The sequence below is a fragment of the Mercenaria mercenaria genome, chromosome 1 (genome assembly GCF_021730395.1).
Source record: "Mercenaria mercenaria strain notata chromosome 1, MADL_Memer_1, whole genome shotgun sequence".
Taxonomy (NCBI): Eukaryota; Metazoa; Mollusca; class Bivalvia; order Venerida; family Veneridae; genus Mercenaria; species Mercenaria mercenaria.
In genome coordinates this window covers 70,841,829-70,866,937 of record NC_069361.1, presented here as the reverse complement: position 1 = coordinate 70,866,937, position 25,109 = coordinate 70,841,829, and the positions used below count along the sequence as shown (strand labels likewise).

Below are 25,109 nucleotides of genomic sequence, written 5' to 3'. Positions count from 1 at the left end.
TGTGACCATTCCTCTTCTTCAGACATCACCTGACCTCAGTTTGACCTTGACCTTGACCACATTTTGGACTTAGGTTGCTTTATATGTGCCTTCTCTTGGTTAACCAAATTGGACCGTTTCGTCTAGCATCAATACCACTTACAAGAATGAATTGATACTAATACAGATGTAAACTGTGACCATTCCTCATCTTCAAACATCACCTGACCTCAGTTTGACCTTCACCTTGACCTTGACCTCGTTTTGGACTTAGGTACAAAATCTATCGACAAGGATGCCACTGGGGGCATCAAGAGTTTATTGAACGCAGCTCCTTGTTTTAATGTATTACATGTAAAATGCAGCAATACATGAAATGTTTGTTAGTTAGAACAAAGTTTTTTCATTTCCTATTCTTAATTTAAATAGACATTTCTGTTCACAGGAAATGTTATGATACCAGAATGGTCAATTTATACTGTAATGTTTAGATAGTGTTGCTGATTTAATGCGGTTATTCCATAATATTGCAAATCTATATGACTTAAAGATCTTTTGCTTGGAAATTGAAAATTCCAATATTGTTTTCCAATATGGACAGTCTGTGTCAGGTAGCTCAATTGGTTAGAGCACCCCAAACATGTAAGTATAATGTTATGGGGAGGTTTCAGGTTCAAATCCTGATCTGGTACTTGTCCTCACATTCATAAACTCCAGTTTTGGCAAAAATATATTGACAAATATTCAAACATATATATTGCTCCTTCAATTTTATATTTTCCAAAGGGAGCAGGGTTTAGAAAGTGTTTCAAGAATCTTGGAGAGCTGAAGTGAGCAACTTTTATCAGGGAGGCTTATTACACACTGAAAAGCCAGTGATAAGTAGAGGCCATCCTTCATGTTGAAATCCTCTAGAAGCACGTATTTGTTTTTGTTTTTTTATATTTTGACCCCATATTAACATTAATTCTTTGAATAGTCAAGTGTGCTGTCAACAGACAGCTGTTGTTGAATATTCATTTCCTTACAAAGTCATAATCTAAACAAGTCTGACATTTTTTAATAAAGCTTTTATGACATTTAAGCCTAATGTCTTATAATTAACATCTTTACCAAGGCTCTTTAAGTTTTCAAAGGTATTTATTTAATAATAAAAATTGATAGATCTATCTTTAGTTAATGACCTGAACTATTTCTTTTATCACCAAGGACTTCCACTTTTTATACATAATCAGATTGTGTATTGTTTGAAAATTATGAAAAATAACACTAACTTTGTTATGTCAATTTCAAGACATGAACAGTCTTAGTTTTACTTAGAGTGCAAAGTACTAAGAAGGCATATACACATGAATCTGATGTTAAAATATAGTAAAAAATGTGTAAATTAGGTTACATTTACTTGGAGCTCTTTGTGATCAATTCTGTTTTAATGATTTAAAAGGAAATTTTGTAAATTTAAACTGAATAACTTAACAATTCTATTGGAATGGTAAAACTCACAGTGAAAAGTTTAGAAAACCCTTAACAGGAGATGTGTGTGTGCGCGGGTGCATGCGTGCGTGCGTGTGTGTGTGTGTTTTAATGAATCAAACACATCAGAAGCATTGTTGCCAATCAATGACAAAAGAAAGTATGCAATTGAAACCCTAACATCCAGCATCTTCTAAGACAAACTATTACCTATTCACAATTCATGGTGTATACATTAACTGATTTAAATAATTTTACAGTTTATTTATTCACCTCATTTTTGTCCTGAAGGTAATTGAATTCCCCAGAATAAGTACTCATGGTCATCTGCAAGCAATTTGTCACCGGTTACAAAACACAATAACTTCTCTGTCTGGTGTTATAGGTTATCCTCAAGTGATCTAATCAATGTAAGACTAGTATAACTCACAGCCACATAGTAATAAGCATTGTTTCGCCTTTGATGGCAAATTATTACCGGTATTTTAAGTTTCAAGTCAAAAGCTTTAAAAATAATAGCGATATTTGACCTTATCAAAAACTTTAACCAAAAAAAGCCTAAGTTAAAAAGGGGGATAAGTCTGTCAAAATTCAAATCAAAGTTATTGAGATTGTTTCTGCTGGTGTAGACTTTGACAGTTAATAACTATTTTATTAAAGTTTCAAGTCAAAAGCGTTAATAGTAACTGTAAGCAAAAAATATGATCGCAAATTCTACAAATCATAAATAGCACTATGTAATCGGAAACTTTTATCAACTTCTTGTTTTTCTTGGGACTGATGAATTAAAATGATATTATACTTAATGTTTTCTTTAGTATAACATGGGATAGAATACCGGACAGAAATTGTTGTTAAATTTATTATTCAATATTCCTCAAACACAAGTGAGAGTTAAATGTAAATTATAAATGAAACATTGACAAAAAAAATGTAATAACAGCAACTTTTGACAACTAATCATAACATTTACCAGCAACAGACTTATACATTGGTGATGCAGTACTTAATAGTACATGTACATTAATTACTGGACCTCTAGACTATGAGTTGATATGTCAGATTACCAGAACCCTAGCCACTTCCTTAACAGGGAGGGGGTGGGTATTTTGAGGTAGCCATTTGGTAAGGGAACGGCCAGGGTGGGGGAGAGGTAGAATGTCTACAGGAGAGGGGGTAATTTTCTTTTAAAACTGCTTTCACCAGGGGTTGAAAGTGGATATTTTCTTCAACAGCCCACATAATCCTGAAACCTGGTAGCCGTTGTGTGCGCGTGGATTCGAAAGGATTTTAGAAGCATACGAAAGTCAATGGTGTAAATTGTTTGGGTTCTCTTTAAATGCATCATACCATATTTGCTTCGAAATTAGGCACAAGTTCGCCGAGCCCCAACTCTTCTAAAATTCCCTCTATGATTTACAAATGGAGTTTGAAAATTCAAGGGGCGCAATCTCGTATTACTTTCTAATTGTTTTAAACCCCGTTTTACTTCCGGGTGAATCACGCTGTGCAGTCGCATTTTCATAAAAAGTCGCGGGTCAGAAATCCGCGACTTTTTTTAAATAAGTCACGACTTTTTATAAGAGACGTTTCCCGGCATATAAAGTCGAGGTACATGTTGAAACTCGACTTTTTATAAGGTACGCATCAAAACAAAATATTGCGAATTTAAATGGCCGCAATCGGCAACCTAAAATAAGAATATGTTTGCGTGGTTTATTCTGCTATGTAGACAGAAAATATCGCGGTTTCTCCCGTAATTCGCAACTTTTTACGACAGAAGTGTGACAGAAAAACTCGAGAGTTTCTCTTGGCAGCGATATTTTATACATTTTCGACATAAAATCTCGCGGATTTGAAAGTTGCCCGCGACATTTTATAAACTGACGATAAAATTTCTCGCGGCTTTAAAATGGACGCTACCGGACACCAATCAAAATGTACCTCAGAATCAACAAAACAGATGCTTAAAACTTTTTGACTTTTAACTATAATTTTGAGCCGAGTCTCCATTTCAGGAATATGTAATGCACGGGCTTCCGAACGCAGTTCCATGTTCATATTACTTCCAGTTATTACAACTTGCCTGATTCGCTTACAGTTTGCGGCTAATTTTAGTAAAAAGGTCAGTTACAAGTTTTGTTACAATTTTTTAGCTCGACTATTCATAGAATAGTAGAGCTATTGGACTCGCCCATGCGTCGGCGTCGGCGTCGGCGTCGGCGTCGGCGTTCGCGTCGGCGTCCCGATTTTGGTTAAGGTTTTGTATGTAAGCTGGTATCTCAGTAACCACTTGTGGGAATGGATTGAAACTTCACACACTTATTCACTGTGACAAACTGACTTACACTGCACAGGTTCCATAACTCTATTTTGCTTTTTTACAAAATTATGCCCCTTTTTCGACTTAGAAAATTTTGGTTAAGGTTTAGTATGTAAGCTGGTATCTCAGTAACCACTTGTGGGAATGGATTGAAACTTCACACACTTATTCACTGGGATGAACTGATCTACATTGCACAGGTTCCATAGCTCTATTTTGCTTTTTTACAAAATTATGCCCCCTTTTCGACTTAGAAATTTTTGGTTAAGCTTTTGTATGTAAGCTGGTATCTCAGTACTTACTAATGGGAATGGATTGAACCTTCACATACTTGTTCACTGTCATAATCTGACATGCACTAAGCAAGTCCCATAACTTTACTCTTTTTTTTCTCAAAATTATGCCCCTTTTTCGACTTAGCAGTTTTTGGTTAAATTTTTGTATGTAATCTGATATCTCAGTATCCACTAATTGGAATGGATTGAAACTTCACACACTTGTTCACTGTCATGATATGACATGCAGTACAGAGGTTCAATACCTCTACTTTGCAAAATTATGCCCCTTTTTCAACTTTTGTATTCATTCAATTGACAAGGCTGTTGAATAGTCGAGCGTTGCTGTCCTCCGACAGCTCTTGTTTTACCAGTGCTATGCTTAAATCTACACAGGGCCCTTGACAGGAGAAGTTGTTAAGAGTTTAACCAAAGGCTTTTGATTGACATAATGCAAAAAGAGACACATAAAGCATCGGAGGTGGTACTTCATGCATGAAGAAAGCAAAACTAAAGAAAAATGCTAACCAGATCTGATTTTAAATCATTACATGAAAGACAAGAGCATGTGAATAATGAAATAAGACAAGAAATCGTCAATGTAGTAAAGTACAACAAGACAAAGATGTGAGAAACTCCAACAGAATATAGAAAAATTACGCAAAGAAATTGAGTAAGAAATAAACTTAGTTTGATTAACCCTGCAAGATGTACATTTACAGTTAGTCCATTCCATCCAGGTATGAATGTTCAAAATTGATTGAAAAAGCAGTGCTCGCGAAAATTAGTTGGAAATGAGTCCAAGAGATGACTTTCCAACAGAATATCGCAAGTGTTTACCATATTTGACTGTGTCTTACTATTGTAAAGCTTGTGTATTAGTATACCTAAATTCTAAGTGTAGAATACAAAAGGTAGGGTCATGTGCTTTATTAATGTTATCTAGACTGATTTGAAAAAAAAAATTAGGACATCACACAAGTTTTCATAATTGGAATCTATGGGAAAATCACAATTTTCATATCATTTTCGCAAAGATAATTATTTTCTACAATTAAGGTTTTAATGAAACTTCTCACAGTCGTAGAAACAATAGTGAAATAAAATGTATAGGTTCGTGTGCTTGTTTTTGAGATATTTGCCCACGATTAAAGTGATCCTCATATTTCAAGCTGATTTTAAGCCATTACATGTATTTTGAATTATTTAAAGTGACTGTCAGATGTTCTAATATCATACTTTAACATTAGAAAGATAGTTACGTTGCAATTGTTATAAAGTTGATCATGGGTTGCCATTAATTCATAAAATGATTTACATTTTCATGCTTTATTCCACGTTATCCGGATAAATGACGTCACGGCATCACTTTCGGTTTATCAAACGTGCAAAACTACTTTATGAGTTTCTTGTTCGTATGAGATCAGTAAGGTTCTTCTCATCCGATTACAGCATTAAATTTTCGCTCAATGATGTACGCTCGGACTTGTATAATTTGAACACTGCCCTTCTCTCGAACCCGTCACCGGGTCCGTCAAAATCCCTTAATAATGCATTACCAGTGAAATATAACTTTTATTTTTGCCCTTTCAGTAGCAGGCGAACGGCAAAGACAGCGAGCTTTTTTCCAAATTTCAGCAATAATTTACAAGTTTCAATCGATAGAAATTTACAGTTACAAACTAAATACCTAAGTCATTGTCAGTGTTATGACTAAAATCAATGTCAAACTTTCATTACACAAAGACCATTGTTTACATTTTTTACTCATTACCGGTGCACTTTGTAACATTGTACATTGTACAATAGAACAATGCAACATTGTAAACATTGTATTTTCAAAAATCAAAGTACGTGAGGAAGTCTGGTACGGTCTCAGTATTAATCAATTCCAATTTGCTTTTGCTCTTTTGGCACTTAGTTGTTTTACCTATTTGATATTTCAAAGAGATAAAGACACATCAAAGCCTGATTCGAAGATTTCTTTATATTTACGCCTTATAAGTAAAGATGCAGTGTAGTAAAAGAGTTGGTGTTCAGTTGTTCATGAACTGGAATTCTAGATTTATTCTTACTTTTAACGCTTTCATTTACATAATAAACGTTGCTACATGTATATTGCTATAGGCTCACAAACACTAAAAAAGGGAAATGTTGAGGAAAAATGATAATATATGGATTTGAAAATTTTAAAGATTTTGCAATGATTTAATTAATGGAAACTATTGTTCTTGCACCAAACGTGATCCACACCACACTTTTCTTTTAATCTTTTTGTCCAGCTCTGACAGTGTTCTTTAAGAAAATGTAACTTCCAGACATTTAGGAAGGGTTTCTAGTGTATGCTGAAGCCATTTTAAGTATGTCAGTTATATGATTTAAGAATAAAAGTTATTTGGTTTGTTTATGTCTACACGTGACAAAGCATAAACGTATATTTGCTTATATTATCCAATCTAATCATTTTTGAAAGTAAGAGATAGATACACGTGAAGGAGTTTTTAGTTATGTTTAGATTAAAACCGAAAAAGGCAATAACCCTGACCTCCATGAATATTCCAGTCTGTAAGTGGAATACCACACACACATTTTACTGGGCTTATTTTATATTTTTTATTAAATTATATGTAATGTTAATATGTTAATATGTGAACTTTTCATTGAAAGATGATCAATTTCCGCTCCATCAAAATTGGCTTCTTATACATTTATGGAAACTATTTCCGCTTTAAATATAATGATGTTTTACATTTCTGCATGGAGAACTGTAAGGAATGATCAGACATTCCATTTGTAATCTGACGTTCTGGAAAAGATAAAACAGAGTGGAATTAAGCTGACATATGACAAGAGGCATACAAACAGACCAACTGTAGATGCATTTTGCAATAAAAACATTAGACTATTTTTTTGCACCACATTCATCGAAATATATTGTCAGTAGATCATGATGTCAAATTCCTTGATGGACGGCAGATTTATAGGCCGGACAAGAATTAAAAAACGATGTGCAGACATAATGTGGCTTTGAACCAGTTGAGGTCTATAGACAAATGAAACGGAAGTAATGAACATATTGCACAACATTACCAAAGTTTCGAAATAATTTTTTGAGGTATACCGAAATTGGTTCAACCAGTTGCGGACTAGCAATGTGACACGGAAGTATTGTAAAACAGATATATCACTTTTCGAAAGTTTCGAAATGATTGTATAAGGAAAATATGTATATGACAAATAGCTAAAAACAATAGACCCGGAAATTTAAGAAGTAAAGCCGTTAAATAGTCACTTTTATTCGTTTTAGGTAAAGATTAAAAATGACATATTATCATTTATTTTTCACTTATTTATTTTACTTACCGTTTTCAAACTCTGCATTATATAGCAACAAGTTTTTAATGAAAGCTGATGTAACGGCTGATGAGGCTAAAAGCATCGCTGAAACGTACGGATTCACTTTTCATAAACAGGTAATTATTTCATTTAATACAGTAAATTAAAGTTATCAATTCCTATCCGATTGGCGGATGTTGCCAAAACTAGCGCTAAGTTGTCGTTCACCCGTCGTGTGATCTAATTGCACATTATATACATATATTTGCACGCGACAGGTCGTCTTGGCATGGAAGAAACATTTGCGAACATTTGCGCTAATTAATATCATATGTATAATAACATGTACATATTTATATACATGTCTTCTAAAGTAACTTGTTACATTGCTTCTTTATATATGTAATTTAGCAGAGTTTACTTTGAAAAATCTACGTTTTTGTAGTTTTTAGGGCCTGTGAGAAAAAAAAAAGCTTTCTCGAACCTCGCCATTTTGTTCTTTTGCAGGGGGATTGGTATGGTATGGTAAAATATAATTGATTAACCCTCCACATATCATTGTTTAAACTACAGCATTATTAATAACATAGATTGTAAACGCTAATACTGAAAGAGAACATTATTATTATATGTGGTAACTTTGTCTGCGTGTCTAAAATGCGTTTAGGTAATTTTTGACAAAACTATTCAATAATGTATTAAGAATTAAAAGAAAACGACAAAATGGTTTTATTTTTAACCATTCGACCGAAAGAACTATTATAACTTTTGTTGTACAAAATATATGTTGAATATTTCGAGATCTTTACAACAATCGTAAGTCATGGTATCATCTTTTCTTTATATTTGAAAAAGGTATTACAAGGTTATTATGTCATAAAAAGAGCCGATGTGAAAGATAAAACGACTATCAGGTCTAACTGGAAATCGGATGCAATGAGGAAGGAATATCCACAGGTAAATTTACTTATTCAGGTTTTTACTAAAATATCATTCAATATAAATTATCAAATACTCATGTTGAAGGCAAAAATCACGTGCAGAATTTTTCTCTGCTGTTGGGTTAATTCACATATAAATGAAGACCGAAATAAATGAAAGAATATAAATTTAAGAGCAATTAAAACTGCCAATTTGTTGACATAATGCGTATGAATATATGACCAAGAGGTTAAGACCGCTGACATCTAACCACCTACCCCTCACCACTGTCGGTTCGAACACTTTACTTAGGATGTAGAATTCTTCATGTGAGGAAGCTATCCAGATGGCTTATGGAAGGTCGATGATTCTACCCAGATACCCGCCCATGCCCCGGAGGGTCACATGGGGTCTTAGTCCACCGTCAAAAGCTTGGAATGTCATCATATGACTTAGATAGTGTCGACGTGACTCTAATCCCAACAAAATAAAGACACACCTTCATTTCTTATCATAATATTTCATTATATTTAATTATTTGTCAAACTTTCTTGGAGGCGGCTTTCTGTACAGAGCTAGAGATAGTACCATATTATTTCAAATGTAGAAAAATCATCACAAAAAGATAAGAAATTGATTCAGTCATTCAAATTACCAGCACATATTTTACATGCTTGTATTTTGAGACAATTTTGTTATTCAAAAATAAAAGAATATTTGGAATAATTGTTGTATCTGCAAAGAACAACATATCTTGCCTCAGGTAGGTAGGTAGAAGGTACCTGTCAGGTAGTAGTGTATGAGAGTTTACAATTTGCATTAGTATTATTCTGTTTTCACAGTAATTTCGACAAATAAAATATACGTATTCGTCTCAAAATGAATGACCTGTACATCAGTCAGGCAGGTTTTTACTAAAACAATAACGTTTAGATAAGGTAAATCATTTTACATGTTCACTCATCTTGTTTTACTGGGTGAGATGTGTTTTCATCTTACACTAAAAACACTAAAACAAACAAATATCCTCTACTTATTTGCGTATTGGCAAACGTAAATATGTCATCGATCATTTACAAATAATACAAACAAAGGTAAACAAACTAAGCTGCAAGCTTCCTTCATACATGTAATCGGGCTAGAAAAGAAAGGATATAATCTTATCAATTATATCTAATACTTTTGTAATAATTGTTCTTCTAAATTATTGACTAATTGATTGATTGATTGATTGATTTTATGTTTCTTTTAGATAAAATCGATCAAACAGGAAAGTTATTTGGAAATGACTGCTCATGCTGTTGAGTCTGTATCAAAGACATCTACGCAGTTTTCTGTTACCGACACGTATTGGCCAAACATGTGGCATCTGGTGAGTTTTTCTGTGTCATACTTGTAGTTGTGCGGATACCTTTATGTTGCAGCCGGTGAAATGGAACACTAAAGCTGCCTTCTGCTTATACATCTTAAACGGTGATGTAGTGTGCGTTTCACATTTCGTGATGTGCATTTACTATGTCGTGCAGTAGATACATCAGTTCGTGATTTGCATTTTACATTTCGTGCAGTAGATTAGTCTGTTGGTGATGCACATTTTACATTTCGTGCAGTAGATAAGTCAGTTGGTGATGTGCATTTACGATGTCGTGAAGTAGTTACGCCAGTTCGTGATATGCATTATACATTTCGTGCAGTAGATTAGCTCACATTTCGTTATGTGCATTTGCTATGTTGTGCAGTAGATAAGTCAGTTCGAGATGTGCATTTCATATTTTATGCAGTACACTAGTCAGTCTGTGATGTGTATTTCACATATCGTGATGTACATTTACAATGTCGTGCAGTAGTTACGCCAGTTCGTGATGTGCATTATACATTTCGCGAAGTAGAAATGTCAGCTCGTGATTTGCATTTCACATTTCGTGCAGTAAATTAACCAGTTCGTGATTTGCATTTCACATTTCGTGCAGTAAATTAACCAGTTCGTGATGTGCATTTCACATTTCATATGTGCATTTGCTATGTAGATTAGATTAGTAAGTGATTACTAACATAGATTATTATAACAAGAGGACTATAATGGTCATATATCGCACACCTGAGAAACCTGCTAAACAAAGAATTGATGGATACAAACATTCTTACATGAAGAACCGATAAAATGAGGCATCTAGAACGTTTACAATATTTTTCTAAGATCTGACCCAGTGACGTAGTTTTTTTAAACCCACTTGAACCACTTTCAAACTTGTAAAAGGATTTCATGAAGACAAATCTTCTGACTTAGTTGCATGAAAATCTGATCAAAAATGTGTTGTTTTTTTTTTTTTTTTTTACAAAATTTGGCCTAGTTTTTGACCCATATGACCGACTTCCAAACTTGTTCAAGAATTCATTGAGACAATTATTCTAACCAAGTTTCATGAAGTTCCGATAAAAAATGTGACCGTTAGAGAAGTTCAGAAAGTTTTTCTACGATTTGGCCTATTGACCTAGTTGTTGACTCCACGTGATCCACTTTCTCAACAACAAGATTTTATAAAGGCAAACATTCTGACCAAGTTTCAAGAATATCCGATCAAACACGTAGTCTCCAGAGTGTCCACAATATTTTATTCTCAGGTTTGGCCCCGTGACCTAGTTTTTGAACCCATGTGACACAGTTTCGAACTTGTTCGTGATTTTATTGAGACAAACATTCAGACCAAGTTTCATGAAATGTGAAATGCAAATAACCATCCGACTTATATACTGCACGAAATGTGAAATGCACATCACGAAATATGAAATGCACATCACCAACTGATTTATCTACTGGACAATATGTTAATGCACATCAACAATTGTGAATTGCACATCATCAACTGACTTATCTACTGTACGAAATGTAAAATGCACCTCACGAAATATGAAATGCACATCACCAACTTGCGCGAAAAGTAAAATGCACACTACCAATTGTGAATTGCACATCACCAACTGACTTATCTACTGCACGAAATGTAAAATGCACATCACCAATTGTGAAATGCACATCCCCAACTGACTAATCTACTGCACGAAATGTATAATGCACATCACTAATTGTGAAATGCACATCACCAACTGACTTATCTACTGCACGAAATGTAAAATGCACAGCACCAGCTGACTTACCTACTGCACGAAATGTAAAATGCGCATCACCAATTGTGAAATGCACGTCACCAATTGACTTATCTACTGCACGAAATGTAAAATGCACATCACCAATTGTGAAATGCACGTTACCAACTTAATTATCTACTGCACTGAATGTAAAATGCACACCAACAACAGACTTATCTACTGCACGAAATGTAAATGCACATCACGAACTGACATATCTACTGCACGACATAGTAAATGCACATATCGAAATGTGAAACGCACATCACCAACTGACATGACTACATCACGTTTAAAATGTATAAACAGAAGGCAGCTTTGGTGTGCAATACTGTGATATTCGGTATCATTGTTGCAGTCGCGCGAGTATCTGTGTTCGGTACATTGGGACTTTCTTAATTAACCCTTATCATGCTGGACACGACTGATTCTGCCTTTGCGGACAGTGAAGACCAGAATCAGCCTGCACATCCGTGCAGTCTGATCATGGTCTGCACTGTTCGCCATTCATTCAGTCAATATCTTTTTGGTAAACACCCCTTTAAACAGTTAACGGTAATGTTCAAACTGAAAGATGGACAAGGTTATCATAGAAATTTATCCGGGTAAGTGTTATTAAAGATGTTTCATGCTGTGTGTCATGTGTGGTACCTTATGATATTCTGAATTGGTAGAAACATTTTATACTGTTAGTAAATAAATAATGTTGAGAGTTGTTACTCGTTTCATTACCTCTCAAAGACAGATTTAATCAACAACTCTTATTACTTTGTTGTGTTGCGTTATATGCCTTTAAGAAACTCTTCGTAGATTTTATTGAAGTATCAACTATTGATAAAATGCGCTTAGTTGACTTTTAATCCTGAAATTGTCAGATGACGAAACAGTCCATTTCGACAGTTTTCGAAGGTTTGTGCCATATTGCAAAATGTTAGTGCGTATTTTCTGTTGGATTAACTTTTGTCTCAAATGAAATTAATCTTCACGATGTGACTTGTTTTACTCCTCAAAACACATAACTATCCCCAAATTTGTAAGTTCGTATTAAAAACGTAGCAATAACGGCAAATATCTAATTGTTAGCGATTTAAAAAGCACTTATTTGACCTATGACCTGTTGCTGACTCTGTTATGACATTTTGAAGGCCTTACATTAGGCATGGATAACGGGAAATCATATTGAAATTCCCCAGATGTCATATCTCTTTATCAATTTGGACATAGTATAAGGCAATATGAACTTCGTATGTTTTCTTTTTTTATTAAACCTTAGTGCAATACATTAAGAATACTGTATAAATGTATTTGGACATATTCCGTTAACTAATAACTAGATATTACTTCTACATGAAATCCCTTCTCTGTCCGATTCTAAGCTTACTCGAAGCAAAAAAAAACAGGGTACAAGTTTTGATCTATCAGTGCTTTTGGTAAAATTGCGTACATTGTTTATACATCTTTTCTTTATAATCACCGCCCTGCAGAATGATGTTATTTCATAATCACATTTTTCCAGCATCCGGATAGGAAACCAAACATGGGAGTGTACAATGCTTGGTGTAGAGGTTACACGGGTAAAGGCGTCACTTTGGGCTTCATTGACCATGGAATTGATCTGTCACAAAAGGATTTACAACGTAACTATGTACGTCTTTCCTTATATTGTATATCTATTATGCTATGCTTTTCAAAAACTAATACTAATACACCTCTGTTGTAAATGTAAGACAAAAACAGCGTACAAAACACGAATTATAATTGTCAATGAATACTTTCAAACCAAAGATATCCACAAACTGTTTTGTCATGATGACATCACAATATAGTTTTTACTGATGTCCTAAGAGGGAAAAGATAATAGACACACATAACTCATTGAATAGCATCCGCGCAGTCTGGTCAGGATACATGCTGTTCGCTAACAGTTTCTCTAATAGCAATTGGTTATGAAAGCGGACAGCATGGATCCTGACCAGACTGCGCGGATGCGCAGGCTGGTCAGGATCCATGCTGGTCGCAAAGCCTCTATGTTGGTTTTCTCATGGCGCGGCTCAAATATTGACTTGTTATATTACTTTAGCAAACAATTCATAAGCAGTACTAGTATATAGACATTTATATGTTTGACTAGTTCGCAGAAAGATGCATTTAACAATTGTGATGAACACTTTTAACTAGGGATGTCCTAAGAGATGGTCAGTCACTAGAATATGTTGGGGGAGGATGGTGGGGTCAACAGATTTAATTGCATGTATATACCTAAAAATTTAAGGTCCGTAAGATCAAACAATTTTTTGACAAAATGCGTTAAAAAAAAAAGACGGAAATAATTTTACATTTTTGCAAACATTTGGAAACGAGTAACCGTATGCAACAATTGTGTATTCTTTTTTCTGTTAGGTCCCAGAACTTGCTTACGATTATTTGGACGATGATGATGATCCATTGATGAACTACACAGCTGATGAATCAAGGTAACTGTCCTTGTAGCATGTTCATGACAGGTAGAGAAAAATGCAATAACACTCACACACCTCGTACCTGCTTAAGAGGATTCCTTTCTGTCCTTTAAGCGTCTTCAATGTTGACTTTTCCATCTCAATCAGAACGATTTCATAGATCAAAATATAATAATTCTGAAATTTACAAAAAAAAAAACGAAGTATAGAAATGAGAAATATACTTAAGCAAATACTTAATTTCGTTATATCGTGCTTAGGTAGAAATATCATATTTGCGCGATTGAAATAAGTACTGCAGACAAATACTACTAACCATAGTATAATTTAGCTATAGATACCATGTTATAGAAAAAATCAAAATTACACGACAATAACGGAAGCAATAGCATGATTTTAAAATAACAGACTTAACTAAGTAATTACTTAAAGGGAAAGGCAACGTTGTTCTTATGTTAATATCATCAGCTGGGATTTCTTAAATCATTTAAATAAGTGAAAGAATTTTCAAAATCGGAATAAAAATGAGAAAGTTATGAGCAAAGTTATGAGCATTTAAATATTTGGTCAAATTGGCAGCCATTTTGTTTCCATGGCAAGAAAAAACAAAATGGCGGATTTATTAAATTTTTAGATATACATTTGAACAGTATTTACTTATTTATGTAAAATAATTTTTCTACTTTTTCCAGCTATAATGGAAGAAATTATCATGTTTTACACCTTACACTCAAGAAACATATAAAATTAATCTATTTAAAAGGTTATTTGCTAAAATAAGTATTCAGCAGTGTGTAAATGACGTCATAAACACACTAAAATGGCTGCCTCCATGATCAGTCATTTTCTTAAATTTCAAACTGCCATATCTTTTTCAATAGTAGTCCGATTTTAAAAAATACCTTCAGCGTTATGAAAGGCTTGAGGATGCCTTTCATATAGAATTAACTTATTATCAGTCTTCCTTACCCTTTAAGTTTTATTTCGTGAAATTGGGACCAGAAGTGAAGGCGTAACGTCATTTATCCGTAAAACGTAGAATAAAGCTTGGATTCTGCGTACGGAAATGAAAATCATTTTATGAATTAATGGCAACCTGTGAGTAAATTTATTTCAGTGGCACTGTTTCTATCTTTCTAAAGTTAAAATATCATATTTGAACATCTGACACGTTAAATAATTCAAAATAATGTCTAAAAATTAGCTCGAAATGTGCGGTTCACTTTAAATATAGTCAAATATCTCAAAAATAGGTAAATGTACATGTTTTTCACGTCGATATAAATCATATGTTTATTTACGACTGTAAGAAAATAGAAAAAGTGGAAACTCCACAGGTCGCGCAACACAACAAAAACGAAAATGTTTCAGGCTCGGTTTGATTGTAAGAAGTTTCAGTAAAATCTATATTGCAGAAACATATTAAAGTTGCGATTTTCCCTGAAAAAATGCGTGAGGTCCGAATTTTTCAAATCAGTCAAGCAAAAAATCAAGCATACGTCCTTTTCCCTTTTATTTGCTCAATTTTTCACGTTCGGATCGATGTTTTTCTACAAAGTAGAATTTGATTAAACCTTATTTTTTCAAAACTTCACAATATACTTATAATAGAAAATTGAGCAAAAAAAGGGAAAAGGCCGCATGCTTGATTTTTTGCTTGACTGATTTGAAAAATTCGGACCTCACGCATTTTTTCAGGGAAAATCACAACTTTAAAATGTTTCTGTTTTAAGGTTGTTCTCGCAGAACAACCTTAACAATGCAGAGTTTCACAGTTGCTCAAGTCTGATGAGGAAAAACATTCAGATCAACGCGATGGTATCTCTGTTAGGTCGTTTGTTGCAATTAGGACTTATAATATTACAATAGTTTTATAGGCCTAAACTAGGTCATCTGATGTCATGAAAATGAAATTGAGGTGGTTTTTACCGTATTGACTCAGAAGACTTAATGTAAAGGATTTATGAAGAGTTATTTCGACTCCACTTAACAAAGGCAAAAGACTCCACTTCCAAGTGTTAAAGATAAAATAATGAACAATAAACTAGAGCTATACATGAATATGAGGGTCTGAAAATGCAATATTTTGGTAAATAAGTCGGTGCCATAAAACTAGCTTCGAGCTAAACACAGTAAATACTGATTTAAATAAATTCTAATGTAAAAAGAAATCATAACTTGGACGCAGTTTCCACATTTGTACAGACCCGGCCCCATTCCAAAATTGATATACAAACACAAAGGAAACAATAGTCGGTTCTGTGGCCTTGCGACAGAGGATCTTCAGTTATAAGCCTAAATTATACTATTACTGTTGATTTAAAAAGGCATTTGAATATGAGCAATATCTTAATACTATTGTCAATGATAATCTGAGAAAATATTACACTTGTTTTAGATTAAGCTCTCATCATTTGGAAATAGAACGTGAAAGATTTAATGGAACTGACAGAGAAAAAAAGATTATGTAAATTGTGTGACCAAAATGTTATTAAAACTGAATATCATTTTTATGTTGTGCTATAAACGATAAGATCATTTAAGAAAAAAAATAGTTTGGTGCCATTTCAAGGCCTAGTATACAGAAATTTAATTGTCAGAGAGAAGTAAAAGGAAAATGCTAAAAATAGCAAAATTTTTGAAACAATCTACGTCTTTGAGGAAAAACTACATTGAAAGTATATTTGTTTCTTAATATCGTGCACTTGTGTTATGTGTATTGTGTAATCATGTATTTTTTTTGTGTGTGTCTGTTTTATAGTCTATTGTTTTGTCTATATTACAGTGCGTCTTTGCCAAAATTTATTATGGATGTAAATGGCCAAAAGCAATATATATTGTCGATATGCCAATAAATTTGAAACCTCGAATAAAATATGCCCGGATAATTGATATACAAAGTTGAGTTTTATAAGCAGGCTAAATGAAAAATGATCATCATATAGAATAATCAATACATCGCTCTGCATGTTGCAAACACATAATAATCAGTCTCCGGAAATTGATATATGACACCAAGTTTAATCGAAGGCATTTAAAATGAAGCGGGGATCATTTAAAATAATTTCAAAATGCGTCACTCTACATTGAACAAACCAATTATGATCAATGACCGCGAAATTGTAATACGTTATACATAGAAAATATGCTTGTTTAAGACTTCATTTTACTTTTCAGCCATGGCACACAATGTGTTGGAACTGCTGTTGCAGAGAAAAGCAATAACCACTGTATTATAGGCATTGCATACGAGGCAAAATTCACAAGTATAATATATATACATAATTTAGTTCTGTTTTTGTAAAAGTTAGATTTAGTGAACGATTTTAGTTTAGCTAAAACAATGATGTCCTTTAATTATATTATCATTGATCTTGTTCTTATTTTTTGCTTCATGTTTCTTGTGTCAGAAAAAGAAATAAATTTGAAAACTTCGTAAAAATATAAGGAGTGACTACCAATACTATATTTTGGCTCTATTACTACACATCGTCAGGATATCTTTGACTATCGGCGGCGTTCTCCTATCATCTTGTATCTATAAAGAGCTGCTTGTCTCTTCTTTAATAGCTTCACTGTATGTCCTGTCTTTTGTTAAAGGTGTGTATGATATGACATTATTTAACATTGTTCTGTACAATACGGATATATATTTGGACGAGTACGCAGCTGAGAGAAAATGGTTTTCCCAGCTAGGTACGAGTCCAAATATATCTTGTATTGTACAGTTCAATGTTAAAAGACATTTTTATTCTATATCTATTTTATTTTAGTTTAAATTAAAAATGATTTATTTCTGCCTTCCTCATTTCAAGACGCATAATCTTACTCTGTACATAGAGCGCCTACTCCACCCTATTTACATTGGAACACTTTCACGCGTTTCGGGCTTTATTGTATGTTTAACATGGAACATTTCGAACCGTCCAAATACGGAAAAAATACAGATTTCTTGTACGCACGTGCGCCCAATAAGGTAATATATTTTGCGGTCACGTGTTGCAAACGAACGTTCACGATTGGATAGATAAAATAGATATAGATATAGAATAATATTTGCTATCCAGGTATTCAGTACTGCATTATTATACTTGTTCAGATTTGAGAATATTCGGTAAAAATGAATCAGCAACCTATTCGGATGATGCTCTTGCTTTCACCCATCGTCTAGACGACATTGATGTTTACAGCAATAGTTGGGGACAAAGTGACACATTATCTGGCTTCCCTGGAACCCAAACAGTCATAACAGATGCTTTCCGGAATGGTGTGTACAACGTAAGTGTTACGATATTTTAAATATGACCAAGAGATGTACCTAAGCTTCTATTTCCTGAGCAACAAAAAGTGTCCTTTCTCCAAGACGACTGTGTGACTGTGTCTTAGTCTTAGACTACATAATAAAGCATGTAATTATTCTCAGTCTACTTTGTGTAAATGCGTCTTGACCTTATGATTTGCAAATGATTTATATAAAACTAAATTTTGATAAGAAGCATTCATCTAATGATTTAACCTCTGATATGCTCGAAAATCTGTACTTGACCAGTCGTTTGATGAAAATCCCTTCAGATGAGATGATGTCTTATCGACTATGTTTTGAACCAAATGTTTCTGAAATTATTTCCAAGAACCACTCGACTTACGATTAGTAGGAGAACTCAACACATATGATACCCGCCCGCTTAGCTCAGTAGGTAGAGCGTCGGTCTACGGATCGCGGGGTCGCGAGTTCGATCCTCGGGCGGGGCATGTGTTCTCCGTGACTATTTGATAAACGACATTGTGTCTGAAATTATTATTCCTCCATCTCTGATTCATGTGGGGAAGTTAGCAGTTACTTGCGGAGAATAGGTTTGTACTGGTACAGAATCCAGGAACACTGGTTAGGTTAACTGCCCGCCGTAACATAACTGAAATACTGTTGAAAAACGGCGTTAAACCCAAAACAAACAAACAGTCAAACAACACATATGATATCTACCACAACCCCGTGACCAGATCATTAGAATCAACTCTGTTTCACACAAAACTCTATTTCAAACCTAGCCACAAACAATAACGATGTTAATGAAAATAATCAAAACTATCATTTTACCATACAGTATTAAAATATTAGATAGAAATAAACTCTGCAAGCATGAACCGAGCTGCAAATATGAGAGAATCTTAACTATGTTAACTTTGCCAAAGTACCAGTAATATTTATGGCTTATTAATTATATTCTTAGGTGTTCTTTCTTCCATTACTGCTGACGATCTCATCGTTTTGTATATTTGTATGTAAGCTTATTGATAGTCGGTAACACCCTAGGGCTACTTTTCCAAAAGACTGTTCGTAATGTTAGTGATATTGAAAGATTCAGAGGACGTTCCAATTCCAGAAGCTTCTCTTATTCTTTAGCGTGCCAGATTTAAAGCACCCACACACGGGACTCTTATCCTAATGTTAGTTGAAGGAACATGCAGCCAGAAACATTTGTGAATTAACATTTGTTTTACCATCAATCTAAAATGAATATAGAACTGAAGTCATATGTATTATTATACTGTTTAATAACAGGAATTTAATATCCAGTATACATTGCCGTACCCATCGCTGCATTCATGCAAAATAATGCAGTAGCATAAAATTGTAAAATTGTAAAATTGGTGAAAATACATTGCAAGTTATATAGAAAATTAATGTGGAACACTAACCCATCATGACAAAGTGAAAATGTTGCAGGTTTAGTTTGACGGAGCCTGCTCATGGACGGTAGCAAAAGAACATGCTATCGTTCACGCCCTACAGCCTCGGGTTGAGCAGAACTCAACCTTAACAGATGCTACAATGACCAAAACAAAATCAATATTGAGAAATCCGCAGATTTGTTCATACAGTGGTGTACATGGAACCTTCAATGATACATTAGAGTATAGTTATATGAAAAGCGGTGTATGGTCCCCATTCAATATAATGAAATAACCCTAAACGAGAAAACAATTGTTAAAACTAAACAAACTAAAATTTAGAGAGCGTGGCCAAGGGTATGGAGCCTGCGTATCACAAAAACTGTTAAAAGACAAAATTATGCATCACATTCAAAGGATGATTAAACAATACCTAAAACAATATAAGCGGGAATAATTGCACCACCCAAGCCGTAATGTTTAAGCTGAAAAACAAAACGGTACCACTAACACGCTGATCAAAATATTAACAGCTTTAATTGTATGTAAAACATGCAGGATCTCAAAATTTTGCAAAATATTTTTTCATGTCAGCCGATACATTCACTTCACTAGTACCAAGAGAAAACATCATTTTTAGTAAGTTTACAATTTCAATACCTTTGAAGATTGTAGCGAATAATATTTCATAAATCGTTATGACCTTACAATTTTTAAAAATGACATAAAGCGTTGTTACTATGCAATTTTTAAAATGTCACTAAGCGTTATGACTACGCATTCTTTGATGTCTCTAAAATTTATGACTACGCAATTTTTAAAATGTCACTAAGAGTTATAACTATGCTATTTTTAAAAGGTGAAAATAATATGTAGATTTGAGATCGCCGACATATTGCACGGGGAAAATTAAACTAAACGTAAAGTATAACGCTTTATGAAACTGTATTCGCAAAAATCTTCAAATGTTTGTATCTAGCAATGAATCTTGGAATACATCATAAACATTAAATAGACATTCGCATAACATCAGTTGCCTTATGATTGATTATATTTAGCTGTCTGAACATACGTTTTATGGTTAGGTATTGTGCTTGCGCTGTGTCCATCGTTAAGCATTAATGTTTTACCTTAAACGACTTCTTCTCATGAACCTCGTGATGGATCTTCACTAAATTTGCTTTATGGAAACCTTTCATGCATTTGACTCTAGCTGGTTAAAATGATTCAGCTTAACCCTAGTGCTATAAAGAAAAAAAAACACTTTAAAATGACTAGGTGAATCATTTAATGCTACTTTTCATGAAACAGTGGGCCATGACCTACGTTCATTCATATAGCAAGGTCTGGTGAGTGACTTAAAGTGGAATTATACGCATTTTTCAAGTAAAAACCCAGCTGAAATAGAAGTCTGTGTAAAAAGGGTGGAGGAAACCAATATCAATATATGTTATATATGTTACCAGTACGAAATAATAGCTTTCCAAATATGACATTTCTTATTTTGACCGGGGCAAGCCTTTTAAGAAAAGTCAAACTGCACACAGGAGTTGCTTCCCTTCAGCTTAGAGATAATTGCGTAGAAGATTGAAGAAAAGAACTGTTATTTGATTAGTTTGATTTTTTTATTTCTAAAGAATCAACTTCAAATACACATGCGGCATTGTCGATAATTTAACACATTTAAATGCACAGCAACCGAAAATTAAATTGCTTTTATAAAATATTTACCAACAATACACTATGAGCAGTAAGATGCGCATCATGTTACATTAAAGCCATTATGGCCCTCTTGTGTTTGTTTTAGTTTTGCCCCTTGATTTGACTTAAACAAGCATTTTTGCTATGCATATGGCATACAGTGTTAACATCACGCTTGCAAGATATATTGTACAAGATTTAAAAGAAGGTCTTTGGTGGGGACATGACTCACCGTTAGTAAAACCTCAAGTACTTATCATTTCAGGGACGTGGAGGTAAGGGTGTAATCTATACATTCAGTTCTGGTAACGGGGGTGCACTGCATGACTGTAACACTGATATATTTAACAGCAACATTTATACAATCCCTGTAAATAGTGTGGCGTATGATGGAAGTCCAGCAGACTATGCAGAGTCGTGCACAGCAATCATGACAAGCGCCTACGGTGGCTCTGTTGGTTCGGAGGGTGGAATTGTAAGTCAATATATTGACATCGATTCAGATTACTTGGATAAAATCTTTACTATAGAATTTAGTGTTAGTATAAGGTTGATGAAACATAAAAATCCGTTTTTAACTCACCTCCTGTTCTAGTCTACATACTATACATCACTTTTGTACGGTCGAGACTGCTTCCTGACCAATACTTATGTCTTCGTAAGCGATTGATTTCAAGTCCACTATCACCTGGATTCAAACCTTAGAACTTCAAATAAAATGTCTAGGGCTCTTTTCCTGAACCATTATGCCCCTTTATAAAATTAGTTTGCGTCTTGTTAGATACCAAACGTTGAAAGTCATGCGAAGTATTTCATTTAATATTATAATGTTCTATATTTTGAATGAAAGCATGGTTTTCCTTGTTATATGTGTTGTCAAGATAGAGACAGTAAAAACGCAATAATTTGGTTTTATTGGCAGTCTTAACCGCCAATATCTAAATAACGTTTCTTTCAACATTTTGTTTGTTTTATTTTTGCATTGTGTTTAATTCTGAAATACAGAGTTATGCAAAAAGAAAATTTTTCATTATGAAAGGTTTGCCAAGTACGAGTAATATATAACGCTAACTTAAAGTCAAAACCTTTGCCTAAACTATGGGTATTTCAGAGCCGTTTAAGTGTTGCATTTCAAAAGCGGTTCAAAGTAAGATCTTCAGTTGGTTTTTAAAGTATAACATGCACTGAAACGACGTTCTGAAATACGTGCATCTAATAAAGTCTATGAAGATTTTTTTTCTAGACAACAACGGACAGCAACAATGTCTGTACAACAACTTTTGCTGGCACATCTGCGGCCTGTCCAATGGTTACTGGAATTATAGCACTGACTCTTCAGGCCAAGTATGTTAATATATTCCATACATAATTAGACAATAACAGCAATGTTTCGTTTGTACGAGCGTGTCCTTTGACTGTTTGATCCACCCGATTGTCCACCCCCAGTTCTCTTTAAATGTAGGGCACTACCATGCATATTATTATTGTGGTAAGAATGTTTTATAATTTCGGTGTGTCTGATCGTCCAAAAACGGTTTTATTAGCTAAATACAATTGTAAATTACAGCCAATTTGGACCCCAACAAATTTTAAATATCACATTTGACTTTATTTGTCGATGGATTGATTCACAAATTTTATGGTATGTTAGTTAGCATTAAAGCAACATTTGTTTGAAATAATTTTATGAACTTTCCAAAGGAAATCGAACACTTCATGGGCCATAATTTAACACAGGAAAAATACATTAGTTTTTAGGAATTGAAATCAACATTTGTATTCAAAACGTTCCTACTGCCAACCTTTGAAGACCTTGCGAATAATGTACAAGTTATCTATGGATTTTTAAAAGTATAGCCGACATTCACGTAAAACCCTTTTACTTATTAGGTTGATCAAACAGTAAATAATTATCATTAGTTTGCTGACATTGCACTGATAATGCAGGTATCGCTGTATTTATGAAAAATAAATTAAGAAACATAACCAGTACTTTGGAATGTCTGTAGATAAATATTCAGGCAATAATCGTGCAAACATTTATGCGATGTTCCGGATTTTTTACGAGATACTACAAATTACCTTATCAGAATCGTCCCAGTTGTACTAAGAAAAATGTTGCAGAATCTATGGAACATATGTCTAAACACATTTTTAAAACGGAAGAAATTCTTTGTATGAAATTACATTTTCCGCTGTAAGTATCTTTTACATACACGCTCCATCTGACTGTTATTGCTATTCCAATTCCATTATTTCAATCGTCACTCCCGTTTATCTTTAGAAAATCACCCAAAAATATATTTCAGTCCAGAACTGACATGGAGAGATATTCAACATCTTATTGTTGAAACAGCAACAACCTCCGGTCTGAAAGATGGATCGTTTGTAACCAACGGCAGTGGCAGAAACGGTCAGTTTCATTTATTTTTTCTTATATATACGTGTATAATTAGAGTTATCTAATATACGCAGCACATTGTAAATAAAGACGTTTGAAAGAAGTAGCTAGTAAGGTTTCTCTATATACTTTTCAGTGAGCCTATTCTATGGTTTTGGACTTATTAACGCAGACGCAATGGTTTATAAAGCTTTGACCTGGAAAACTGTACCAAAGTTATGGCATAACAGTACACATAGCCTCGTGGATAGGTTTGTATATATTATCTTAAGAGTTTAGCAATAAAAGTCAACTGAAGCGGTTATTGTTACTTTTCTGTTAGCTATATTGACAAATACATCACACGAACAAATATTCTCAAATGTCCAAACTCGGAGAGACAAGAAATTATATAAAATGCTTAATTTCTTTCTTTAAGTTATCACAAATAAAGTATACAATGTAAACATATCGCTGTTCTTCTCTTTAAACGTGTATATGTACAATGTAAACTTATAACTATATATTTGTTTTTCTTAAAATATGTGTACACGTACAGTGAAAATTTGTAACTTGTAAATAATGTACAAAATTAGGCTTTTGTGACACACTTTCTGGTGTTTGTGCTATGTTCAAGGGGGTGGGGGGGGGGGGGGGCGCTCTTTGCTTTGGCAAAGGTTTTCCGTATAGAGGCAAGTTCCATTACTTTATTAAGACAAATATTACTTCAAGGTGGTGTTATCTCTTGAGTGTCATTATCGTCATAAACACTATTAGTTTGCCACACTTGCGCGGCCATCCCCTATCTTTCTCCCAGTCTCTAGTTACTTCCTTGGTGTGAAGATCATCATCCATTGTCCCTAAAATTTCCTCGTAGAGCGAGAACTGACGAACCAACGCAGCAAGGGGTACGACGTTATCCTCAAAATTTTCCGCATCTTTGGGCATTTCCACAACAAATTCACATGAGTTAAAATACTTCACAATTGCTGAAGATGGATGGATGGATGTTGGATTTAAATCGAAAGGATAAGATAGGATAGATTAGGATGGATGGATGGATGGATGGACGGACGAACGGACGGATGGGTGGATAGACTAGGCCAGGAAGACAGACAGACAGCTTTCCTTAATATTTTCTGCTAGATAGGTAGGTAGGTAGGTAGTGTCTGCTAGATAGATAGGTAGATGGATGGATGGATGGATGGATACATACATACATACATACATACAAACATTAGATAGATAGTTAGATAGGTAGGTAGGTAGGTGCATATATACATACATACATTAGATTACATTAGATAAATAGTTAGATAGGTAGGTAGGTAAACGAAAACACACAAATGTAAGGTAATGAACGGACAATAGATATCGTTTTAGTTTGATTTATAATAAATATTTACAACATATATGCTAATGGATTATCATGCTCATTCAAC

The 25,109-nt window shown here is 34.1% G+C and overlaps 1 protein-coding gene across 1 annotated transcript in view; it reads left to right on the top strand.

Annotated features, from left to right (window-relative positions):
• The first annotated feature begins 7,067 nt into the window (after positions 1–7,067).
• Positions 7,068–25,109, top strand: part of LOC123565614 (proprotein convertase subtilisin/kexin type 6-like) — a 152,617-nt gene continuing 134,575 nt past the window's right edge. The window contains exons 1-11 of the mRNA XM_053550417.1: positions 7,068–7,523; positions 8,242–8,343; positions 9,560–9,679; positions 12,971–13,099; positions 13,855–13,928; positions 17,091–17,179; positions 18,013–18,191; positions 21,553–21,762; positions 22,531–22,631; positions 23,597–23,700; positions 23,825–23,939. Of these exons, the coding sequence (XP_053406392.1) occupies positions 7,371–7,523; positions 8,242–8,343; positions 9,560–9,679; positions 12,971–13,099; positions 13,855–13,928; positions 17,091–17,179; positions 18,013–18,191; positions 21,553–21,762; positions 22,531–22,631; positions 23,597–23,700; positions 23,825–23,939 (1,376 nt within the window). The 5' untranslated portion in view covers positions 7,068–7,370. The remainder of the gene's footprint in view (positions 7,524–8,241; positions 8,344–9,559; positions 9,680–12,970; positions 13,100–13,854; positions 13,929–17,090; positions 17,180–18,012; positions 18,192–21,552; positions 21,763–22,530; positions 22,632–23,596; positions 23,701–23,824; positions 23,940–25,109) is intronic.